Genomic DNA, 19,294 nt, shown 5'->3' with positions numbered 1-19,294 from the left:
TAAGGGTTGTCTTTTCCTCTTCTTTATGGTTTCTTTGCTGTGCAAAAGCTTTTAGTTTCAGTAAGTCCCATTTGTTTATTTTTGTTTTTATTTCCATTTATCTAGGAGATGGGTCAAAAAGGATCTTGCTGTGATTTATGTCATAGAGTGTTCTGCCTATGTTTTCCTCTAAGAGTTTTATAGTGTCTGGCCTTAGATTTAGGTCTTTAATCCATTTTGAGTTTATTTTTGTGTATGGTGTTAGGGAGTGTTCTAATTTCATACTTTTACATGTAGCTCTTCAGCTTTCCCAGCACCACTTATTGAAGAGGATGTCTTTTCTCCATTGTATATTCCTGCTTCCTTTATCAAAAATAAGGTGACCATATGTGCATGGGTTTATCTCTGGGCTTTCTATCCTGTTCCATTGATCTATATTTCTGTTTTTGTGCCAGTACCATACTGTCTTGATTACTGTAGCTTTGTAGTATAGTCTGAACTCAGGGAGCCTGATTCCTCCAGCTCCGTTTTTCTTTCTCAAGATTGCTTTGGCTATTCGGGGTCTGTTGTGTTTCCATACAAATTGTGAAATTTTTTGTTCTAGTTTTGTGAAAAATGCCATTGGTAGTTTGATAGGGATTGCATTGAATCTGTAGATTGCTTTGGAGAGTAGAGTCATTGTTACAATGTTGATTCTTCCATTCCAAGAACATGGTATATCTCTCCATGTGTTTATATTATCTTTAATTTCTATCATCAGTGTCATAGTTTTCTGCATACAGGTCTTTTGTCTGCCTTAGGTAGGTTTATTCCTAGGTATTTTATTCTTTTTGTTGCAATGGTAAATGGGAATGTTTTCTTAATTTCTCTTTCATATTTTTCATCATTGGTGTATATGAATGCAAGAGATTTCTGTGCATTAATTTGGATCCTGCTACTTTACCAAATTCATTGATTAGCTCTAGTAGTTTTGTGGTAGCATCTTTAGGGTTCACTATGTATAGGATCATGTCATCTGCAAAGAGTGACAGTTTTACTTTTCCAATTTGGATTCCTTTTATTTCTTTTTCTTCTCTGATTGCTGTGGGTAAAACTTCCAAAACTAAGTTGAATAATAATGGTGAGGGTGGGCAACCTTGTCTTGTTCCTGATCTTGGAAGAAATGGTTTCAATTTTTCTCCATTGAGAACGATGTTGGCTGTGGGTTTGTCATATATGGCCTCAATTATGTTGAGGTAAGTTCCCTCTATGCCTACTTTCTGGACAGTTTTTATCATAAATGGGTGTTGAATTTTGTCAAAAGCTTTTTCTGCATCTATTGAGATTATCATATAGTTTTTATCTTCCCATTTGTTAATATGGTGTATCACACTGAATGATTTGCATATGTTGAAGAATCCTTGAATTCCTGGGATAAACCCCACTTGATCATGGTGTATGATCCTTTTAATGTGTTGCTACATTCTGTTTGCTAGTGTTTTGTTGAGGATTTTTGCATCTATGTTCATCCGAGATATTGGCCTGTAGTTTTCTTTTTTTGTAATATCTTTGTCTGTTTTTGGTATCAGGGTGATGGTGGCCTTGTAGAATGAGTTTGGGAGTGTTCCTCCCTTTGCCATATTTTGGAAGAGTTTGAGAAGGATAGGTGTTAGCTCTTCTCTAACTGATAGAATTCTCCTGTGAAGCCATCTGGTCCTGGCATTTTGTTTGTTGGAAGATTTTAAATCACAGTTTCAACTTCAGTTTTGTGATTGGTCTGTTTATGTTTTGTATTTCTTCCTGGTTCAGTCTTGGAAGGTTATGCTTTTCTAAGAATTTGTCCATTTCTTGCAGGTTGTCCATTTTATTGGCATATAGTTTCTTGTAGTAATCTCTCATGATCCACCATATTTCTGCAGTCCGTGGGTACTTCTCCTGTTTCATTTCTAATTCTATTGATTTGAGTCTTCTCCCTTTTTTTTTTTTTTCAAGTTGAAAACATCCCTTTATTATAGGACTTAAATCCCTTTAGCAGGGTTTTTTGGGGGTTTTTTTGTCCCACAAAACAAGTGTTGCTCAACTCTGTCGAGTTGCCTTTCAGATATTCTACTCTTTGGGTATAAAGTCAGTTAAATCTCAGTGTTGTTTGTCAGTCATACCTCAGTTAACAATCATGGATGTTTCTCCCAGGTCATTAAACATTAAATTAGTAGCTCAACCTTCTTCCTATTCCTGGAGTAACTGTGCAGCTAAGTTCCACCTGAGGTACCTCTATCACACGACATAAAGATTCTCAGTTTGGGCAGGAGTATGTGTGTAGCTTGACAAAGCATCAGGCATCACTGTTCTACTTCATTTAATGGCCTTTAGTTGCTGCTTGGCATTCCCACCAGATTACCAAATCATCATCTCATTCAATCTTAATATTTAGGCTGTTTCCAACCTTTTGCTATAATAAACCCTAGCCTAAACATCCTTATCAACAAATCTCTGTGCACAGCTTTTGAATACATTAGTTGTCTTGCTGGGATAAAGGGTCTAACACTTCTGTATAGACAGCACAAGTCTACATGTGTGCTGAAATCCCCTGGACTATTAATGGTGTGTCTTCAGAGTCGAAGGGCAGAGAATACCTCTTATTTTCTGCTTCAAAAAGTACTATGTGGTTTTTTTTTCAAAGAACTAGGTATTAAGTTTGAAAAAAGCCCATGATATGCTTCTATTCTTGTTATGCTGCGACATGCAGACTTCTTTCTTCTCGATTCCAGAGAGAATTTATCCAGTTCTGTAAAACGCTGTATAGCATGTTCCATGAAGATCCAGAAGACAATGATCTGTATCAAGCCATCGCCACAGTCACCACCTTGCTGCTGCAGATTGGGGAGGTGGGGCAGCGAGGCAGCAGCTCTGGAAGCTGCTCCCAGGAAGCGGGGGAGGAGCCGCAGGCTTCGGTTCCTTCTCCTGAGCAGGACTCGGTTTTTGCCGACACCCACAATGGGAAGAGCCCCCGAGAGTCCCAGGCATTTCCTGAAGAGGCACAAGGGGACTGGACTGTCTCCCTTGAACATATTTTAGCTTCACTTCTGACTGAACAGTCACTAGTCAACTTTTTTGAAAAGCCACTGGACATAAAATCCAAACTTGAAAATGCCAAGATCAATCAGTACGGCCTCAAAACGTGTGAAATGAGCCGCCAATCGCAGCCTGAACTCAAGCTGAGTAGCCCGTAGCAGGACAGCGGTTGGCTGAGACCAGTCTCCATACCAAAGCACAGTCCAGGTTTGTGGGTTGTCAGCCCATAAATCTAGGTTTGTCTAGTTCATCGTGAGTACACTTTACAAGCTGGGCATCTGGATAAGCAACCTGACAGCCACAACTGTGGCCGGGGGAACTGATGCAACCCTCTAGCGTTTCTATTTATTCTTTAAGAGAATTCAGTTGGACACTGTCAGTGCTAGAGAGTGTCTCACATCAGTTCCCTTGATGCTATGACTTGCAACTTCACTGTTACCAGATTTGCTGTAAAGGGCACTTCTGCTGTGATGCTAGTATTTTGTTCTCAGATGGAATATAAGAAAGTCAAATGTATGATACTAACCCAGAGAGGAGAAAAGCCCAAGCACTCATCCTTCACCTCACATGGGCGGGATTGAGAATCAAGTTCACTTCCAAGATTTAAGAGCCACTATCTGTGCAATTGTATTTGGCTTTTTTGCACTAATTTCATTTCAATGCTGGTAATTGAAACCATTTTAATATATTTGTTGTATTCACTTTGTGTCCTTCCAAAAAATGTGTACAAACCATGCTTTCAATGTCGGCCTCCAAGTTTTTTTAATAAGAAATTTTTGTATTGACTTGGTCTGTGTTTATATCTTTATTTCCTTCAGCCTGGACTGAGGCCTGGACTGAGCCAGTGAATGGGTGACCCGGAGATTCCTCTGCCCCACCGTGTTCACGGCGGAGCGTACGCTACACTGCAGGTAGCCCCCAACCCCACTACTGTCATCACCAGGGCTTCAAAACGGGACCTCTTTCTGGCATTTAATTCATATCAGTGGTACAAGCACTGATGAAATATGATCCCTGCAACACCTTGCTTTCAGGCTGAATTTAGCAGACTTTGTTAGCAACGTTTTAAGAAAGGTTACCCCTGAGCTTTTAACTCCATGTAAACCAGGACTAAAAACACCTCATGGGGCCACCACAAATAAGTGAGCTAAAAAGGAACTGTACATACTTCATTAAATCTAAGAATATTGAAAGTTTACCATTTTAGCAAGTTAAAAATGTGAAAAATGTGAAAAACAGCAATTAAGTTCTACATGCCAGTGCCTGGAGAAACGTTACCTTAGAATTCACAAAACACACATGTGAAAGCATTAACATCATACCCCCAATGTCCCAACCACCTGAACAGCCATTACACCAAGCCAGGATGCCTTTCAAAACCACCTTAGAACACCTGCCTAGGCCCTGTGCGAATATTCAGAAACTCCAGGGAATGGGGAGAAGGGGCCCAGGCACAGTAGTTAGGAAACACTCTCCAAACACTCCTGTAACTGGGAACTGCTTTAAAATAGACAAGCCTATTTTACCTGCAACTAGAAAAGGAAAATCAAGATGCGAAGGCAGCTCTGTAACTTTATTGGACAATCAGCAGTTAGTTCTCATCCACATTAACTGTCTGTAGATTTTTGAAAGTGGTGACAGGTACATAGGTAACCAACGTATAGAGCTTGTTTGGTGAATCCTCATCTTCATTCCGTTTTCTGGACAACCGCACCCGGATACAGTACGGGACGTTCCTTATTCCTTTGGCCCAGACAGCTTTGTTGAGCCTGGTGTCAATGCGTACATCTGGAGTTCCCATCTCCTTCATGGCAAATTTCCGGATTTCTTTGAGTGCCCGAGGGGCACGCTTCTTGAAACCCACTCCATGGATGCGCTTGTGAATGTTGATGGTGTATTCTCTGGTCACCACCTCGTTGATGGCAGACCGGCCCTTCTTCTTCTCGCCGCCCTTCTTTGCGGGAGCCATCTCTCCCGGCCGGGGTTAGAAAGGAAGGCCTTTTTTTCTTGATGAGTCTGGCTAACGGTTTTTCGATCTTTTTTATCTTCTCAAAGAACCAGCTTTTAGTTTTATTGATCTTTGCTATCATACCCTTCATTTCTTTTTCATTTATTTCTGATCTGATCTTTATTATTTCTTTCCTTCTGCTATCTTTGGGAGTTTTTTGCTCTTCTTTCTCTAATTGTTTTAGGTGTAAGGTTAGGTTGTTTATTTGAGTTTCTTCTTGTTTCCTGAGGTAGGATTCTATTGCTATAAACTTCCCTCTTAGAACTGGTTTTGCTGTATCCCATAGGTTTTGGGTCATCATGTTTTCATTGTCATTTGTTTCTAGGGATTTTTAAATTTTCTCTTTGATTTCTTCAGTGATCTCTTGGTTATTCAGTAGCATATCGTTTAGCCTCCATGTGTTTGCATTTTTTAGTTTTTTTTTTTCTTGTATTTGATATCCAGTCTCATAGTGTTGTGGTCAGAAAAGATACTTGAAATGATTTCAGTTTTCATAAATTTACCAAGGCTTGATTTGTGACCCAGGATATGATCTATCCTGGAGAATGTTCCATGAGCACTTGAGAAGAAAGTGTATTCTGTTGTCTGTGGATGGACTGTCCTATAATTTTCAAATAAGTCCATCTTGTTTAATGTGTCATTTAAATCTTGTGTTTCCTTATTTATTTTCATTTTGGATGATCTGTCCATTGGTGAAAGTGGGGCATTAAAGTCCCCTACTATTATTGTGTTACTGTCAATTTCCCCTTTTATGACTGTTAGCATTTGTCTTATGTATTGAGGTGCTCCCATGTTGGGTGCATAAATATTTACAGTTGTTATATCTTCCTCTTGGATCAGTCCTTTGATCATTATGTAGTGTCCTTCTTTGTCTCCTGTAATAGTCTTCATTTTAAAGTCTTATTTTTTCTGATATGAGAATTGCTACTCCAGCTTTCTATTGATTTCCATTTGCATGGAATATCTTTTTCCATACCCTAACTTTCAGTCTGTATGTGTCCCTAGGTCTGAAGTGGGTCTCTTGTAGACAGCATATATATGGGTCTTGTTTTGTATCCATTCAGCTAGTCTATGTCTTTTGGTGGGAGCATTTAATCTACTTACATTTAAGGTAATTATCGATATGTATGTTCCTATTCCCATTTTCTTAATTGTTTTAGGTTTGTTATAGTAGGTCTTTTCCTTCTCTTGTGCTTCCTGCCTAGAGAAGTTCCTTTAACATTTGTTGTAAAGCTGGTTTGGTGATGCTGAATTCTCTTAGCTTTTGCTTGTCTGTAAAGGTTTTAATTTCTCTGTCAAATCTGAATGAGATCCTTGCTGGGTAGAGTAATCTTGGCTGTAGGTTTTTCCCTTTCATCACTTCAAATATGTCCTGCCACTCCCTTCTGGCTTACAGAGTTTCTGCTGAAACATCAGCTGTTAACCTTATGGGGATTCCCTTGTATGTTATTTGTTGATTTTGCCTTGCTGTTTTTAATATTTTTTCTTTGTATTTAATTTTTGCTAGTTTGATTAATATGTGTCTTGGCATGTTTCTCCTTGGATTTATCCTGTATGGGAGTATGGGACTCTCTGCACTTCCTGGACTTGATTGACTATTTCCTTTCCCATGTTAGGGAAGTTTTCAACTGTAATCTCTTCAAATATTTTCTCAGTCCCTTTCTTTTTCTCTTCTTCTTCTGGGAGCCCTACAATTCGAATGTTGGTGCATTTAATGTTGTCCCAGAGGTCTCTGAGACTGTCCTCAGTTCTTTTCATTCTTTTTTCTTTATTCTGCTCTGCAGTAGTTATTTCCACTATTTTATATTCCAGGTTACTTATCCATTCTTCTGCCTCATTTATTCAGCTATTGATTTCTTCTAGAGAATTTTTAGTTTCACTTATTGTGTTGTTCATCATTGTTTGTTTGCTCTTTAGTTATTCTAGGTCCTTGTTAAATGTTTCTTGTATTTTCTCCATTCTACTTCCATGGTTTTCTATCATCTTTACTATCATTACTCTGAATTCTTTTTCAGGTAGACTGCCTATTTCCTTTTCATTTGTTTGGTCTGGAGGGTTTTTACCTTGCTCCTTCATCTGCTGTGTATTTCTCTGTCTTCTCATTTTGCTTAACTTACTGTGTTTGGGGTCTCCATTTCGCAGGCTACATGTTCATACTTTCCATTGTTTTTGGTGTCTGCCCCCAGTGGGTAAGGTTGGTTCAGTGGATTGTGTAGGTTTTTTGGTAGAGGGGACTGATGCCTGTGCTCTGGTGGGTGAGGCTGGATCTTGTCTTTCTGGTGGGCAGGGCTGCATCCGGTGGTGTGTTTTGGTGTTTCTGTGAACTTAGTATGATTTTAGGCAGCCTCTCTGCTAATTGGTGGGGTTGTGTTCCTGTCTTGCTAGTTGTTTGGCATGGGGTGTCCAGCACTGTAGCTTGCTGGTCGTTGAGTGGAGCTGGGTCTTAGCACTGAGATGGAGATCTCTGGGAGAGCTCTTGCCGAATGATATTACATGGGGCCAGGCGGTCTCTGGTGGTCCAATATCCTGAACTCGGCCCTGCCATCTCAGAGGCTCAGGCCTGATGCCCAGCTGCAGCACCAAGACCCTGTCAGCCACACGGCCAGGTACATGGGGAGTTTTTGCCTTTTGGGAAGTCTGAGGTCTTCTGCCAGCGTTCAGTAGGTGTTCTGTAGGAGTTTTCCCACACGTAGATTTTGTTTTGTTTTGTTTTGTTTTTGCAGTATGCGGGCCTCTCCTGTTGCGGAGCACAGGCTCCGGACGCGCAGGCTCAGCGGCCATGGTTCACGGACCCAGCCGCTCCGCGGCATGTGAGATCTTCCTGGATCAGGGCACGAACCCGTGTCCCCTGCATTGGCTACACCACCACTGCACCACCAGGGAAGCCCTGTAAATGTATTTTTGATGTATTTGCGGGGAAGAAGGTGATCTCCATGTCTTACTCCTCCGCCATCTTCAGAGGAAACCCCTGGGAAGAGTCTTGCCCTCATATGGACTTTGGAACTTTGGCCTCTGGAACTCTGAGGAGCAGATGTCAACCCATTTCAACACAAAACATTGAGAGTTGCCCCATCTCTTTGTTTCTTTTGCCCCTTTGATGGTCCTGCCACAAGGCGCAGACTCAGCTGTGGGAGGCGACTGGCCCCAGGAGAACGAGACACTGGAGCAAAGTTGAACTTGACCCCAACCAGCGGTTCAATGCTCAGATGCTGAGTGTGGTTCCCGGGAAAGAAGGGAGCTTGGCGGGGCTGCTCTCACTGCTTTGTGTACTCACTGCCTCTGTAAAAGCTTAGCTCCCTGCTAGCACACTAACCCCAATCTTGCTTCTTGCAAAAAGCACAGAAGTTCAGTTGAAGGTGCTGAAACATTACCAGAGAATCCCAGAGAGTGAGAAGCACAGGGACTTTTATCTCCTCTCTATGGAGCCTCATCCTTAGCACTCGGCTGGCTCATTTGCTTCCACCTTCTGCATGCATGTCTCTGATGCTGAACACTGAACTGAATCTCAGAGACAGGGTTTTGGGTGAAGTAGAAAAGAATAGCTTTATTGCTTTGCCAGGCAAAGGGGGCCACAGTGGGTTAATGCCCTCAAAACTGTCTGTCCCCTTACTTTCTTATTTTGATGACTTGTGCCAGGTGGCTAAACATCCCAGGACAGTCCTGACTCAAGTGTGCCTGGAGAAGGCAGTCAGTGGACTTGACATTGAGTTGAAACTGGGGGCGAGGGGGGTGTTCAAAGGGCCTGGGACTCAGACAGAAGCCCTGTGCTCTCATCCAGGCTGTGCCTCTCAGGAACGTCAACTTTTCAAGTTTGTCAGTCAATTTCTCCGAGTCCCAGTTTTTTCTTTAATAAAATAGGCATGCCATTTTATAAAGTTAATGTGTATGTAGATATGTACATATGTATAGAGGTATATTATTATATATGTATATATGAATAATATTATTTTATAAAGTTACAGGAATTAAATGAGAACATGTATTCCTATTCATACGTGTCTACCTTTACATACATACACCCACACACATCCTCACTCACTAACTCTGTGAAATGAAAAAGTGAGGTGTTAATATATAACCAGAGCAAACAGTGCTTTCATATTTTTCTCATCTAAATGAAATTGATGACATGTTCTATGAATAACCATAGAAGAGGGGCAAATATTAAGGATCTTAAAGAATCCATAATATTTGTGGTTTGCCTCTCTCACTTGGGGGGTAAAGTTTGGGGAGAAGATGCATTGGGGAGGCAGCTTCTGTAAGAGCATATGCAATCCTGCTCCGGAGTCCCTGCCCACAGACCCCCCAGACGTCAGCTGAATTCTCTGAAGGCACAAGGATGGTCCTTGTAGTGTTGTACCCCTTCAGCTCTGGGCTCCATCTAAGACTGAGAACAGGCTCCTTGCTTCACTGTCCGTGTTTGGCACCTGCGACACAGAAGCTAGGCCGTGTCCAGAGGCTTAGGAGGGCGAGGAGGGCGGCAGCCACCCTGCACCCCAGCTGCACACGCCCTTGCTGCAGTCCTGACTCCTGTCCGGTCCCCTGTCTTCTGTGACTGCCAGGACCCAGAAGTGTTCTGAGCTGTGGACAGCTGACCTTTCCTCACCACTGACCAGCACTTCCTGTATGACTGAGGAGACAGACATCTACAGATTCAGTAATATTTAAGAAGGATCTGGAACACACGTGTGCTCTGAGCCTCCATTTTTCTGATTTTGCTTTACTAAGACAGACTTTTTAAAGAGACTATTAAAAAATAAAAATTAAAAAAATAAAAGACTATTAATAGATGATACAAACCCCCTTTTTAAATTCTTCCAGCTTCCCCGTAATATGCACCGATTCCTCTGACACTTTGTACCAGTGGCAGTCTGAGGGTTACCATACTCTCCCTGCTCACAAGCCAAGTGCTCTTCATATTTTGCAAGCCTATCTGCTCCCAGGACTTTTAATATTACACGCGGTATTTGCCAGAGAAGGGCATTCCCAGCAGTGAAGTCATCCAGAAGAATTTTAGCTTATCCCCTGCCACAGAAAGTCACTAGGACCTGAGTTGCTCAAATGAATTTTAGCATCAGAGAAACTAGATTAGAAAGTTGTTGCTCCAGGGAGATCAGCTCTGTGCTTTGTGACCACCTAGAGGGGTGGGATAGGGAGGGTGGGAGGGAGACACAAGAGGGAGAGGATATGGGGACATATGTATACATATAGCTGATTCACTTTGTTATACAGCAGAGACTAACATAACATGGTAAAGCAATTATACTCCAATAAAGATGTAAAAAAAATAAAAAGAAGAGTAAACCTGAACCTGTCAAAGGGAATTAAATGATATGTTGCACCAGGAAGAAAAGAAAAAGGAAGTTGTTGCTCTACCAACAAGATTATATGAATGACTAGGTAAAGTTAGTTCTTTATCCACATATTCCAATAAAGAAGTACACTGTGGAAAGTATGGCATTTGTCCTACACAACAGATAAGATCTTTATTTATTTTTTGGATGGGGCAGTGTATTTTTTTTAATTTTTATTTTACATTGGAGTAGAGTTGATTTACAATGTTGTGTTAGTTTCAGGTGGACGGCAAAGTGATTCAGTTATACTTATACATATATCTATTCTTTTTCAAGTTCTTTTCCCATTCAGGTTATTACAGAATATTGAGTAGACTTCCTTGTGCTATACAGTAGGTCCTGGTTGGTTATCTATTTTAAATATAGTAGTGTGTATATATTAATCCCAAGCTCAGATATAATTTTTAAAAGATATGTTTTGATCTTATTTCAGCTACCAACTCCTAACTTGGGGTGTGTGTGCGTGTGTGTGTTTGTGTGGGTAAGGACTACTATGGTGAGTCTTCTTTTAAGGAGGCATAGCTGAGTGGTTGAGCATTCATTCTCTAGTACCAGTCAGACCCAGTTCTAATCCAGGCTTGGTCCCTAACCAGATGGTGACTTTGGGCAAGCTACCCCAAGCCTCTGAGACTATAAAATGGAGATAATACCAAATTCCGAGATTTACTTATTGAAACATATGAGGAAATGTTAACTAGTAATATTGCCACCTAACCTACTTGTTTGGGAAATTAGTATTTTTATTGCTTGTTTTTTGAAGTGAAAATCTCTTTTTTTTGATGCTTCCTCTCATCACTTATTTGGAATTTTCAGGTTCTAGACAGCTTTTAGTGACCACCTTATCCTGATGGGCTAGAATTTTTACCCAACTCCAAATTGCTGTCACCAGGTAGAGATGGAGCCAAATTCTGAGAACATTGCATTACAGCCGCCTCTGCCCATGCGCTCTCCCCATCAGTCAAGTGTGCTGGGCTCCGCTGACTGCTGGTTCACAAAACAAATAAAAGTACTGTTGTGGTTACCTGCCCCCTGCTGCATCATTTCTTCTATCCTTTCAGATCTCACTTATTTAGGATACAATCAACTCCACACAGCCAACAAACATCACACACACACACACACACACACACACACTGGTTATGCAGGAAGAAGTTAAACTAAAGCTGAAATATTCAGCAAAAGCTCATTCTCTACACACTTGGGATTTTCAGAGGGAAACACGTCTCTAACCTTAGCTGTCAACACATCAACAAAACTGTTCCAAAATTCTACGATAGTTTTCTCTGGCCCCCTGGAGAACACTTAGGAGCAGACTTTTCTCCATGTCAGTTTTCTTCATCTTCTAGCCCCATGCTAGGGTCATCCTTCCCGGACCTCTACTGTGCTCCACTCTGGTGGTTCTGCTCCTTCAATCAGAATCTTTATTGCTCAACCCCTATCTCCCAACCCAAACACAAAGTCCAGAGTCCGCCCCCACCATTGCCAAGTCCCCAATCTTTGTCTCTTGGTCCCAAATTGAGTTCATCTTTTTCTTTGTAATTCGAAACAATAAACTTCCAATTGGAAGTGGACAAATAAAGCACAACTGTTGAATCAGAGTTCAACATCATTGACCTGGTAATAAAGACAACAAAATTAATCAAGAAGGGAATAAAGACACAGACCTACTAGAGAATGGACTTGAGGATATGGGGAGGGGGAAGGGTAAGCTGTGACAAAGTGAGAGGGTGGCATGGGCATATATCCACTACCAAACGTAAAATAGATACCTAGTGGGAAGCAGCCACATAGCACAGGGAGATCAGCTCGGTGCTTTGTGACCACCTAGAGGGGTGGGATAGGGAGGGTGGGAGGGAGGGAGACGCAAGAGGGAGGGGATATGGGGACATGTGTATACATAGAGCTGATTCACTTTGTTATAAAGCAGAAACTAACACACCATTGTAAAGCAATTATACTCCAATAAAGATGTTAAAAAAAAAAGAAGAAATTTTTTTACTTATCACCTAAGGTGCCTCAGATATTTCAGAGATACTCTCTATTTTAATTGCCACAATAATCACTAAATTAAGAAATTGGAGCCAGAGTGGTCACTGACTTTCCCAGAGTCACACAGCAAGTAAGCCACAGGTCAAGACTCAAAGCTCGGACCGTCGGATTCCAGAGCCTGAGTGGTTGAACTATTCATCACCACACTTGGTTCCTCAGACTTACCAGGAACACTAGAGCTTCACACAGCACAAGAGAAAGTCAAGCAACAACTCACCTAGGTATTCATACCCAATCTGTGGTTTAGGAAACAAGGAGTGTGAGGCAGCATCAGCAGGGACCCCTTTACTTAATGGGATCAGGTCACCTCAGACACTCAATCCTGCAATCTCCCTCTCCTCAGGCACAACACAGCGCTTGCCACAGTGCCTGGTATTTACGGGGTTTGTTCTACACATCCGCCACCTAACCAGACTGTGAGCTCCTCGAAGGCAAGAACTATTCTTGTTTATTTCTGCATCCCAATGCCTCACTTAGCAGATGTCCCACTGCATGTTTATTTATGAAGCCAAACTGAGTCCAGCATTTCTGATTATGACATCTCTTCCCTGACTTTCTCCTCCTTTCTTATCTGCTGCCATTGCTTTTTTAGATTTATATTCTTTTTTACCTATTTTGTATGGGGGGGGTTTGCTTGTTTCTATTGTTCTCATATGTTGGGCTAAGATAGAAAGCAATCCCAACATACACACACTACTATATATAAGAGAGATAACCAGGGCTTCCCTGGTGGTGCAGTGGTTGAGAGTCCGCCTGCCGATGCAGGGGACACGGGTTTGTGCCCCGGTCCGGGAAGGTCCCACATGCCACGGAGCGGCTGGGCCCGTGAGCCATGGCCGCTGAGCCTGCGCGTCTGGAGCCTGTGCTCCGCAACAGTGAGAGGCCACAACAGTGAGAGGCCCGCGTACCACAAAAAAAAAAGATAGATAACCAAAAAGGACCTACTGTATAGCACAGGGAAGTCTACTCAATATTCTGTGATAACCTATATGGGAAAAGAATCTGAAAAAGAATGAATATATGTATATGTAAACTGAATCACTTTGCTGTACACCTGAAACTAACACAACATTGTAAATCAACTATACTCCAATAAAATTTTTTAAAAAAAGAAAGCAATCCCAGAAAGACAGTCCCTTTTCACTAAAGGAGGAAACTGAGTCATGGGACCAGATGCTTCTAGCCTCATGACTGTACAAATAATCCCTTCTCCTACTGAAATCCAAAGTATGTAGAGAATTAAAAGAAAAGTTTAAAACACTTCAAAATATGTAATCAACTTCAGTAATAAAATCTCAAAACGCAGGGGCTTCCCTGGTGGTGCAGTGGTTGAGAGTCCGCCTGCCGATGCAGGGAACACGGGTTCATGCCCCGGTCTGGGAAGATCCCACATGCCGCGGAGCGGCTGGGCCCGTGAGCCATGGCCACTGAGCCTGTGCGTCCGGAGCCTGTGCTCCACAACAGGAGAGGCCACAACAGTGAGAGGCCCACGTACCGCAAAAAAAAAAAAATCTCAAAATGCAGAAGTCCAAGGATGAAAGAGGGAAAAATGTTTCCAACTCAAGCATCCCATTTCTGGTGCTTTGGGTTGAGAAGGACTCTAAGCCCAAGCTAAGGCTCAGTGAGAAACGCGGCTAGGATTATCAGGGGATTGGGAGATGGCCCCACAGATGTCTTGTATTTGCCATCCGTGGGATAACATAATAAAATAATATTAGTTAACCATCGCACAATTTTATATTTTTTAGTATTGCTCAGCAGGAAATAACCTGAGGATTATGAGCACAGAGGGCAGTGACAATCCATCACTTTCTGTTGTTGTTTCATCTTCCAGTTCTGCCTTAAGTAACTATATTTTATATTCTTCCTTGTTGATAATAAAAATCAGAAGTCCAGAAGAAATGACTGGTGAGGAGAAATACAGAATTTCCAGGAGGGGCCATTTTGTCATTAGTTACAATCAATATGCAAGGCAGCTAATTCCACACCATCAGGGAAGACCAACAACAGGCCAGAGGCACTTCCTGACCAGGACTAGTGAAAACAGGCACACAGGGAGGGTGACTCATATTTCTAGCAAGTGACCAGAGTACGGGTAATAATAATAAACAGCAGCTGCTCCCGCGTTTGACTGCCTCCTTTATTTCAGCCCCCAATCTAGGAGCTTCACATACATTAAGTCCCTCAAATGTTAAGGTGAAGAAACTTGCCCAAGGTCAAAGAACAAACCACATCCCCAAACAAAGCCTATTAAATACGGCAAACTGTATTTTGTACCAAACTATTTAATAGCTGACAGAAAGGATCAAACTGTGAAAATACCCTGGAATAGCCTGCGGGTAAGAGTAAATAAATGATACAAATATTTAAAAACTCACCTTTTGCTGTAATTTTTAGTGACCTTTGTACCTAGAAGTCTTTTTTTCCTAGATGTTTCTGTTTTTTTATTTTCTCACAAGGCTTTTTAAAAAATTAACTAATTCTAGTTTGCCATTCTAAATAAGTTTGTAATCTACTGGTGATTTTTGGAATGGGACAGTCCTCATCTTTTTTTCTATTCCTGAAAAATCAAAAGAAAACACACACACACACACACACACACACACACACGCTACTTCTTGGCTACCATATGAGTCTAGCAGACAGGGTTCCGGCTACAAGTGGCCAAACATCCCATTCAAACCACTTAAACGACTTTATTATTTTTTAACATCTTTATTAGAGAATAATTGTTTTACAATGGTGTGTTAGTTTCTGCTTTATAACAAAGTGAATCAGCTATACATATACATATATCCCCATATCCCCTCCCTCTTGCATCTCCCTCCCACCCTCCCTATCTCATCCCTCTAGGTGGTCACAAAGCACGGAGCTGATTTCCCTGTGCTATGCAGCTGCTTCCCACTATCTATTTTACATTTGGTAGTGTATATATGTCCATGCCACTCTCTCACTTCGTCCCAGCTTACCCTTCCTCCTCCCCATGTCCTAGGGTCCATTCTCTACATCTGCATCTTTATTCCTGTGCTGTCCCTAGGTTCATCAGAACAATTTTTTTTCTTAGATTCCATATATATGTGTTAGCATACGGTATTTGTTTTTCTCTTTCTGACTTACTTCACTTGGTATGACACACTCTAGGTCCATCCATCTCACTACAAAAACCCAATTTCGTTTCTTTTTATAGCTGAGTAATATTCCATTGTATCTATGTGCCATATCTTCTTTATCCATTCATCTGTTGATGGACACTTAGGTTGCTTCCATGTCCTGGCTATTATAAATAGAGCTGCAATGAACATTTTGGTATATGACTCTTTGAATTATGGTTTTCTCAGGGTATATACCCAGTAGTGGGATTGCTGGGTAGTATGTTAGTTTTATTTTTAGTTTTTTAAGGAAGCTCCATACTGTTCTCCATAGTGGCTGTATCAACTTACATTCCCACCAACAGTGTAAGAGGGTTCCCTTTTCTCCACACCCTCTCCAGCAAAAATATGGAATGCTTCACGAATTTGCATGTCATCCTTGCACAGGGGCCATACTGATCTTCTCTGTGTCGCTCCAATTTTAGTCCAGCACTGTAGCTTGCTGGTCGTTGAGTGGAGCTGGGTCTTAGCATTGAGATGGAGATCTCTGGGAGAGCTTTTGCCATTTGATATTACGTGGAGCTGGGAGGTCTCTGTTGTACCAATGTCCTGAACTCGGGTCTCCCATCTCAGAGGCACAGGCCTGACACCTGGCCAGAGTATCAAGACCCTGTCAGCCACATGGCTCAGAAGAAACGGAAGAAAAAAAGAAAGAAAGAAAAAAATAAAATAAAGTTATTAAAATAAAAAAGTATTAAAAATTTTAAAAATTAAAAATAATTTTAAAAAGAAAGAAAGAGAGCAACCAAACCAAAAACAAATCCACCAATGATAACAAGCGCTAAAAACTATACTAAAAAAAATGGATAGACAGAACCCTAGGACAAATGGTAGAAGCAAAGCTATGTAGACAAAATCACACAAAGCATACACATACACATGCACACACATACACACTCACAAAAAGAGAAAAAGAAAAAAAATATATATATATAGAAAAAAAGGAAGAGAGCAACCAAATCAATAAAGAAATCTACCAGTGATAATAAACTCTAAATACTAAACTAAGATAAACATAAAACCAGAAACAAATGAGATGTAGAAAGCAAATCCCACGTCTACAGTTGCTCACAAAGTCCGCTGCCTCAATTTTGGGACGATTCATTGTCTATTCAGGTATTCCACAGGTGCAGGGTACATCAGGTTGATTGTGGAGATTTAATCTGCTGCTCCTGAGGCTGCTGGGAGAGATTTCCCTTTCTCTTCTTTGTTCGCACAGCTTCCAGGGTTCAGCTTTGGATTTGGCCCCGCCTCTGCGTGTAGGTCACCGGAAGGCGTCTGTTCTTCGTTCAGACAGGACGGGGTTAAAGGAGCAGCTGCTTCGGGGGCTCTGGTTCACTCAGGCCGGTGGGTAGGGAGGGGTACGGAGTGCGGGGCGGGCCTGCGGAGGCAGAGGCTGGCGTGACGTTGCACCAGCCTGAGGTGAGCCGTGTGTTCTCCCGGGTAAGTTGTCCCTGGATCACGGGACGCTGGCAGTGGCGGGCTACACAGGCTCCCGGGAGGGTAGGTGCAGATAGTGACCTGTGCTCGCACACAGGCTTCTTGGTGGCGGCAGCAGCCTTAGCGTCTCATGCCCGTCTCTGGGGTCCGCGCTGATAGCCGCGGCTCAAGCCCGTCTCTGGAGCTCCTTTAGGCAGCGCTCTTAATCCCCTCTCCTTGTGCACCCCGAAACAATGGTCTCTTGCCTCTTCGGCAGGTCCAGACTTTTCCCGGACTCCCTCCTGGCTAGCCGTTGCGCACTAACGCCTTCAGGCTGTGTTCACGCTGCCAACCCCAGTCCTCTCCCTGGGATCCGACCTCCGAAGCCAGAGCCTCAGCTCCCAGCCCCGCCCGCCCCAGCAGGCGAGCAGACAAGCCTCTCGGGCTGGTGAGTGCTGGTCGACACCGATCCTCTGTGCAGGAATCTCTCCACTTTGCCCTCTGCACCCCTGTTGCTGCGCTCTCCTCCGCGGCTCCGAAGCTTCCCCCCTCCGCCACCCGCAGTCTCCGCCCGTGAAGGGCATTCCTAGTGTGTGGAAACCTTTCCTTCTTCACAGCTTCCTCCCACTGGTGCGGGTCCCATCCCTATTCTTTTGTCTCTGTTTTTTCTTTTTTCTTTTGCCCTACCCAGGTACTTGGGGAGTTTCTTGCCTTTTGGGAGGTCTGAGGGCTTCTCCCAGCGTTCAGTAGGTGTTCTGTAGGAGTTGGTCCACGTGTAGCTGTATTTCTGATGTATTTGTGGGGAGGAAGGTGATCTCCACGTCTTACTCCTCCGCCATCTTGAAGGTCTCTCCTAAACCACGTTATGCAAGAAAAGATCATTTATTGGCGGTGCAACAGAGAAGACTAGCTTCACATAGGTTGATTCAAGGCTCAAACAATGTCATCAGGGACCAATTTCTCACTCTTCACTCCTCAGCGTCGCTCCTTTGGCACTGGCTCCAGATTCAGCCTCCACGTGGATGCAGGATGCTCACAGCAACTGCCTCCTCTCCTCACAAATCCAAGGACGGCACCTGCGCGTCTCCTAGGAGCCCAGGAAAGGTCTAACTGCATCTTATGGACTCTGTGCTTCAAGGCTGGTCCCTGAAGCAGCCCTTGTGGCTGAGAGGCTCCGAGGAGCTGGCTTACACATAGAACCCATACCCACTGCTGGGATCAGCACCATCTACATCACACGAACTAGGGGAGGGAAAAGGACGACTCCCCAGAGGAAATTAGAGGCAGTATAGGTACCAGGAGAGTTTACAGACACCAGAAGTCAGGATGCATAACAGAGGGGCCCCTGCAGTCTCTCAGGGGCAAAGTCACAATGGGTACCCGGGAGGGTTTTCGATCTCTCTGCAGGACACCCACAGAAACCCCACGGCAGGAACATCATGGTTGAAACCAGCAAATGTTGCCTAACTGAGATAGAGTCCAGAGCCTCCCACAAGGGGAGGACAATTTTCTCCTTTAGTGAACATGAATGATATGGCTCAGAAATGTGCCACATCCCAGAGAGAAGTTCTAACCCCAAAATGAAGAGCTTTGCTGTCTGAGGCCAGTGGGAGGAAAGTGGACCCTGGGAGTTATCACTGAAATATGCATGTGTCCTTAGCGGGCAAGTCACATGAACGCTCATGCTGTCCTCTCACAAAACAAAAAAACAGAAAAAAGAACCCAAACCATCGTTGAAATATTCTCCAGGAGGGAAAAACAATGCATCGGGAAACTCAGGAGGCAAGGTTTAAGGAAGGGCTCATTAGTCTTAAGCCTAAAAGGAGAAAGACACATTTCTCCTCACCGAGTCTGCTATTGTCATAAATGACAAATAGAAGTGAGTGGAAGATTTTTCTTATTAATGGGGAAACAGCCCAAGATAGCAATGAATAGAGCTGGCCATCTTAATGATCACCAATTTAACCAGTTTTGAAAGGTTTTATGAAATGCATCTCTGTCCCCTTGATAGAAGAGGGAGATTATAATTTTTGAGCAACAGACATCTCTGTGATGCCCCACATGGACCGTTAGTCACTCACTAAAGAAAGCAGCAGAACAGCATGTTTGGGTGCAATGACCTCTAAATGGGACAAGGGGGGTTCCTGAGGAGCTCAGATTTATTTAAGGTGAGGGCAGGGAAATCCCAATGGGGACATGGTAGGAAAGAAGGGAACCAGAAATAACTGGATTAGGAGGAGGGAGACTATTCATAGGTGAAAAATGAGAAGGGCTATGGGATCTTT

General features: G+C 42.8%; 1 protein-coding gene and 1 non-coding gene across 2 annotated transcripts; both read right to left on the bottom strand.

Moving 5' to 3' along the window:
- Positions 1-4,582: 4,582 nt before the first annotated feature.
- Positions 4,583-5,021, bottom strand: LOC132500120 (large ribosomal subunit protein eL31-like). Its single transcript, XM_060115011.1, has one exon. The coding sequence runs from the start codon at positions 4,997-4,999 to the stop codon at positions 4,622-4,624; it is 378 nt and encodes a 125-aa protein (XP_059970994.1). The 5' UTR covers positions 5,000-5,021; the 3' UTR covers positions 4,583-4,621.
- Positions 5,022-15,932: 10,911 nt separating this feature from the next.
- Positions 15,933-16,035, bottom strand: LOC132500458 (U6 spliceosomal RNA). The gene has a single exon (XR_009534047.1). It is a non-coding gene; the product is annotated as a U6 spliceosomal RNA (small nuclear RNA).
- Positions 16,036-19,294: the final 3,259 nt, after the last annotated feature.

The sequence above is a fragment of the Mesoplodon densirostris genome, chromosome 12 (assembly GCF_025265405.1).
Source record: "Mesoplodon densirostris isolate mMesDen1 chromosome 12, mMesDen1 primary haplotype, whole genome shotgun sequence".
Lineage (NCBI taxonomy): Eukaryota > Metazoa > Chordata > Mammalia > Artiodactyla > Ziphiidae > Mesoplodon > Mesoplodon densirostris.
The sequence above is the reverse complement of the archived record's forward strand: the minus strand, read 5'-3'. Positions and strand labels throughout refer to the sequence as shown.